This window comes from Mandrillus leucophaeus, unplaced genomic scaffold (assembly GCF_000951045.1).
Source record: "Mandrillus leucophaeus isolate KB7577 unplaced genomic scaffold, Mleu.le_1.0 Scaffold234, whole genome shotgun sequence".
NCBI lineage: Eukaryota > Metazoa > Chordata > Mammalia > Primates > Cercopithecidae > Mandrillus > Mandrillus leucophaeus.
In genome coordinates this window covers 919,709-925,028 of record NW_012102410.1, presented here as the reverse complement: position 1 = coordinate 925,028, position 5,320 = coordinate 919,709, and the positions used below count along the sequence as shown (strand labels likewise).

Sequence of the window (5,320 nt, the reverse complement as noted above, 5' to 3'; positions counted from 1 at the left end):
GACAGTATGGGTGCCACTGAGTGTCACAAGTATGCACATTTAACAGGGGTTGGGGACAGGCAATGACCAGCAGCTCCTTCAGGCTGCACTGGGCTCTGTCCAGAACAGGAGAGGTCGAGGGTCTCCTGTGCACGACCCTCGGGGGCTCTCCAGAGGCCGCACAGCAGGAACCTGGCATTGGGATGTATGTGCTGTTGTCCCCCCAGGCCCAGCCCCCAAGCCACCCTCCCAGCTTCAACGGGGAAGGGCTGGAGGGGCCTCGGGTGAGCATGCTGCTGTCCGGTGTGGGGCCAGAGTACGCAGAGCGCCCTGAGGTGGCTCGCCGGGACAGCGCCCCCACCGAGAGCCGGCTGGCCAAGAGCGATGTGCCCATCCAGCTGCTCAGCGCCACCAACCAGTTCCAGAGGCAGGCGGCCGTGCAGCAGCAGATCCCCACCAAGCTGGCGGCCTCCACCAAGGGTGGCAAGGACAAGGGCGGCAAGAGCAGGGGCTCTCAGCGCTGGGAGAGCTCAGGTGAGCCGGCCCCGCCCCTTCGCCTGGGCCTGCAAGGTGCAGCCGTGGGCAACTGGTCAGGCTGTCGGGGCTCGCTGGGAGCCGGGAAATTCAGGACACCTGTGCCATCCTCCGGAGAGGAAAACCGGAAGGCAGAGCTGGCATCATGGCTGAGGCCACCCCACACAGGGCCATGTTTGGTCTCCAGGCCCAAAACTGAGATGATCCACTGTGTGTCTTCCCCACCTCAACCCTCAAACAGTGGGATGGGGACCAGGAGCCTTAGGGACACGGGCTAGAAGGTAGAGCGCCCTGGCCACCTGGGATCAGCACAGCCGGGGCGGGGACAGGTGCAGGCGCCTCTGCTCATCGTCCCCGTTCCACAGAGCTGTTCCACAGAGGGGGACACAGAGCCCAGAGCAGCCCCAGTGTTTCCATGGAGGGTGCCCAGGGGCTCCTCTGGCACGAGAGCCGGCCCTGCTGCTCTGGGGGACACCTCCCTGGGGGACAACCAGGGATGTTCTGAGACATTCCCTGAAGATCAGGTGTGTCCCGTGGCCACTGGGGCCTGTGCTGTTTCCACAGGAGGCTCAACCTCCTCTCCAGATGCCAGGTGACTCTGCAGGTCCTTCCACAGCGAGGCTGGGGCCATTCTCCCTGAATTTGGGGCTTAGCATCTGAGCAGCTCAGGTCATGGGATCCAGGCTGCCCGTGGGAAGTGTCAGGTGGGGGTGCCACGCCCCTCTGCTCTCGGAGGCTGCCCTAGGGAGTGGGGACAGCTAGGCAGCCTGGAGCTGGCCCGAGCGCCTTCCCTCTTCCAGCGTCCTTCGACCTGAAGCAGCAGCTGCTGCTCAACAAGTTCATGGGGAAAGATGAGAGCACCTCACGGAACCGCCGCTCGCTGAGCCCCATCCTGCCCAGCAGACACAGCCCCGCGCCACCGCCAGGTGAGCCCCCACCCGCTGACATGAGCCCAGTCCCACTTGGCAGCTGTGGCACCACCTGGCGACTGCTCAGTCTGGACCCCCTCTCTGTTCCAGACCCGGGCTTCCCCGCCCCAAGCCCACCGCCAGCTGACAGCCCCTCTGAGGGCTTCTCTCTCAAGGCCGGGGGCACAGCCCTCCTGCCCGGGCCCCCAGCTCCCTCGCCACTGCCGGCCACACCACTCAGCGCCAAAGAGGACGCCAGCAAGGAAGACGTCATCTTCTTCTAAAAGGACCGTGACTCAAGGTGCAAGGCCCCTCCCTGCCCTGCCCAACCTTCCTGCTCTCTGGGGACCCCCATGGGGTCACCATGCCCACCCAGCTGTCCCCTCCTCTTCCCTAACAAACCACCGATGACCGCCTGGCAGGGGCTGGCCTATCGGTGCTCTGGGCCTCGCAGCTCTTTCTGTAGGATTAGCAGTGGTGGCCTGGGTCACTTTCTGAACCTCTTTTTTTTTTTTTTCAAAAAGGAAAGTTTTTAATGGAAAGTTGAGCCAGGACTAAACCAGGGAGCTGTCTGAAATCATAGCGCCCCATGCTGGTGGCGGGGAGACCAACTCCGCGCTGTTTTTCTGAGGCAGTGAGGAACGGTGCCGGCTCTGCACGGAGCTGAGGACAGGACAGACCTCGCTCTGAGAAGGAGCTGCCGGCCGGAGCCACGCTCCACGGCCACCACGCAACACTGGAGTCAGGGGTTAGGGCACCAGGAGGAGCCAGGTGGCGTCGGCAGCATCTGTCCCCAGAATCAGGCAGAATCCACTTCCCAAGCAGAGACTCACGCAGGTTCACTGTGAACCTCAGGGCCAGGGAATGAGCCAGGCACGGGGGCATGGGCAGAGAGGGCCACGGGGCAGGGCCCACTGAGGGGACATCAGTGGCCCTCCAGGCAGTTCTGTGGGTTTGGAAGCCCACTGTGAAAGGGGCTGACCTTTGCCCCTTTTTACTTGGCATTGGTTTTGAAACCAGCTGTTTCCCAAACTCTGCTTCCCGAGGTCACCCATTGCTGTTCACACGCTACATCTGTCTGGGCAGCCGGGTCTCTAGCTTCAGCCAGGGCGCATACACACCCCGGACGCAGGGTCCTCAGCCCCCGGGAAATGAGCTCCTGGGGCTGGCATCCCACCTTCCAGGCAGGGCTGGCACATCACAGACTGTTGAGAGTGCCACATCCCGGGGCGTGCACAGGAAGCACCTAGAGACGTTGCAGCGAGTGGCCAAGTGGCCGCTGTGCAGGCCCCTCGCTTGTAGTGAGCTGTTGCAGCTTATGGCCCCTCCCCTGGAGGATGGAGGAAGGAGTGTTGGGCAGTGTCGAAGGTGCTGGGACGTCCCATGGTGGCGATCCCGGGACGGTGAGATCCAGCCATGATCCAGCTCCGGTGGAGAACGGGACACATTTCAAGCCTTGTTCTGCACCCCAAGCATTAGTGGCAGGACTGGATCCTGGCTGGTCATCCTTGTTCCCAGTGGGGTACACGTGAGTCCCCGCCAGGGCCAAGTCCTTCTTCGGAACCCAGGGTCCTGGGAACCGCAGATCCCGGGGGGATTCAGCCCTTCTCCCACTGTGCTGGCAGACGCGCTCCTGTGACCCTGAATACAGTGAATAGGGACATCCCCGCCACTCGGGGACAGACGGGCACAGGGGATGGGAAACTCCATCAGGAAGTGCTCCCCTGGGCAGACGCGCCCACTGGGTGCTGTGGGCTCAGGAGGGGACAGAGCAGGAGCTGGTGCCAACCAGGACCAGAGCCCCACAGCCATACAGCCCATTGGTGACAAGGTCCTGAGAACACAGTGAGTGGCCAGGCGTCCCAAGACGCCTGGCCCCTCCGAGGACCTTGACTCCACCCAGCCCAGTCGTTGGCCATCAGCGACGCTCTCCGCCCCCCGTCGGATCCCATGTGTGCCATGTTTATCATCAGTGTTTTGTATTTTTGTACTGAGTATCGGAGCACTTTACAAAAGCTGACTGTACATTCCTGTTCTGTTGTGAAGAGAACATTCCCAGACCCTCGCACCCTCCTGAGCCGGCATGTGCCGGTCCAGCCCTCCGAGATGCCACAATTCCTTGGATGGGGGAGAAGTTCAAGGAATTTTTGCTCGGCCACTCGGTGGGAACCCTGCGTCCCCGCCACATGGCCGAGGGGTCTCAGTTGTGCTAGGCATGGGGCGGCGGCATTGACAGCCCTTCCCTCACCAGTGCCCCTCGGCCACTCTTGGGTTGGGGCCCGATTTTATTTGTCAAGTTGACAGTCGAGCACATGTTCGTATTTTCGTGGGATCTGCACACGTGTTTGTCAGTCGTGATCGTGATCTTAGTCACCTGCTAATTATTTTTACAATGATTACAACATTTCCTCACCACGGGATATTTCTGACCTGCTTTAGAACTTAAGACCTGATTCTAGCAATAAACGTGTCCAAGATGAGCAGTGACTGGCGTGCACGTTCTTGGGGGTTTTGTTTTAGGATTTTCTTCTGCCCAAACATCGCTGCAGGAGTAGCAGGTTCTGGTGAGGGCTTCCCATGGCTCCTGCACCTCACCTCGCCCCCCTGCCCTCCGTGTCCTGCTTAATACTCTGAAGGCCCCTTCAGGCACAGAGTTGTTGGGGGTTCTTTTTTGTTTTTGTTTCTGCTTTTTTTTTTGAGGGACGGAGTCTCGCTCTGTCGCCCAGGCTGGAGACCAGTGACAGGATCTCAGCTCACTGCAACCTCTGCCTCCCGGGTAGCTGGGATTACAGGTACACGCCACCACACCCAGCTAATTTTTGTATTATTTTAGTAGACATGGGGTTTCACCATTTTGGCCAGGCTGGTCTCGAACTCCTGACCTCAAGTGGTCTGCCCACCTCAGCCTCCCAAAGCCCTGGGATTATGGACAAGAGGCAGGAATGGGGCGTGGAGGTGCCTGTGGAGGGTCCTGCCCACCGGGTACACTTCAGGCTTTTGTGGCGCCTCCACAAAAATCTTCTTGCTTTTAATCCAAAATAACCCCCAAGAGTGTAACTTTCAGTTCCTCCATCTGGTGTGAGAGGCAGCTTGGCTATGAGTGTGAACTCATCATTTCCACCTGGTCTGAGTTCCAGTGAGGCAAGGACACTGCTGTTTCAACAGAGGGTTTCCCGTCACGAGGTGACTAGGTGTAAAGTCAATCACTAGGTCACTAGGAAGTGCAAAATGGGAACTCTCAGGCAGCACTCTCCACCAGGAAGATGATGCAGGCCACGTGTGGAATTTTTCATTTTTAGTAGCCATATTAAAAAAGTAAAAGGAGGGCCGGGCACAGTGGTTCATCCCTGTAATCCCAGCATTTTGTTGGGTCGGGGGCTGAGGCAGGAAGATCGCTTGAGCCCAGGAGTTCGAGACCAGCCTGGGCAACATTGTGAAACCCCTCCACAAAATTAAAAAATTAGCCAGGTATGGTGGCATGCACCTGTAGTCCCAGCTACACAGGAGGCTGAGGCAGGAGGATTGCTTGAGCCTAGGGGTTTGAAGTTGCAGTGAGCTATGATCGTGCCACTGCACTCCGGCCTGGGCAACATGGTGAGACGCTATCTCTAAGAGCTTAAAAAAAAAAAAAAAAAGGAAATTTTGGGGATTGAAAAAAGAAGTGAAATTTTAAAAAAAAGACAAAGGGCCGGGCGCGGTGGCCCATGCCTATAATCCCAGCACTTTGGGAGGCCGAGGCGGGAGGATCACCTGAGGTCAGGAGTTCGAGACCAGCCTAGCCAATGTGGTGAAACCCCATCTCTACTAAAAACACAAAAATCAGCCGGGCATGGTGGCAAACGCCTGTAATCCCAGCTACTCCAGAGGCTGAGGCAAGAGAATCGCTTGAACCCGGAGGC

The 5,320-nt window shown here is 58.8% G+C and overlaps 1 protein-coding gene across 1 annotated transcript in view; it reads left to right on the top strand.

Annotated features, from left to right (window-relative positions):
- The window catches only part of ARHGEF18 (Rho/Rac guanine nucleotide exchange factor (GEF) 18), a 150,794-nt gene extending 146,886 nt beyond the window's left edge, over window positions 1–3,908 (top strand). Inside the window, exons 26-28 of the mRNA XM_011982062.1 lie at window positions 154–513; window positions 1,314–1,439; window positions 1,533–3,908. Of these exons, the coding sequence (XP_011837452.1) occupies window positions 154–513; window positions 1,314–1,439; window positions 1,533–1,705 (659 nt within the window). The 3' untranslated portion in view covers window positions 1,706–3,908. The remainder of the gene's footprint in view (window positions 1–153; window positions 514–1,313; window positions 1,440–1,532) is intronic.
- The last annotated feature ends 1,412 nt before the right edge of the window (window positions 3,909–5,320 follow it).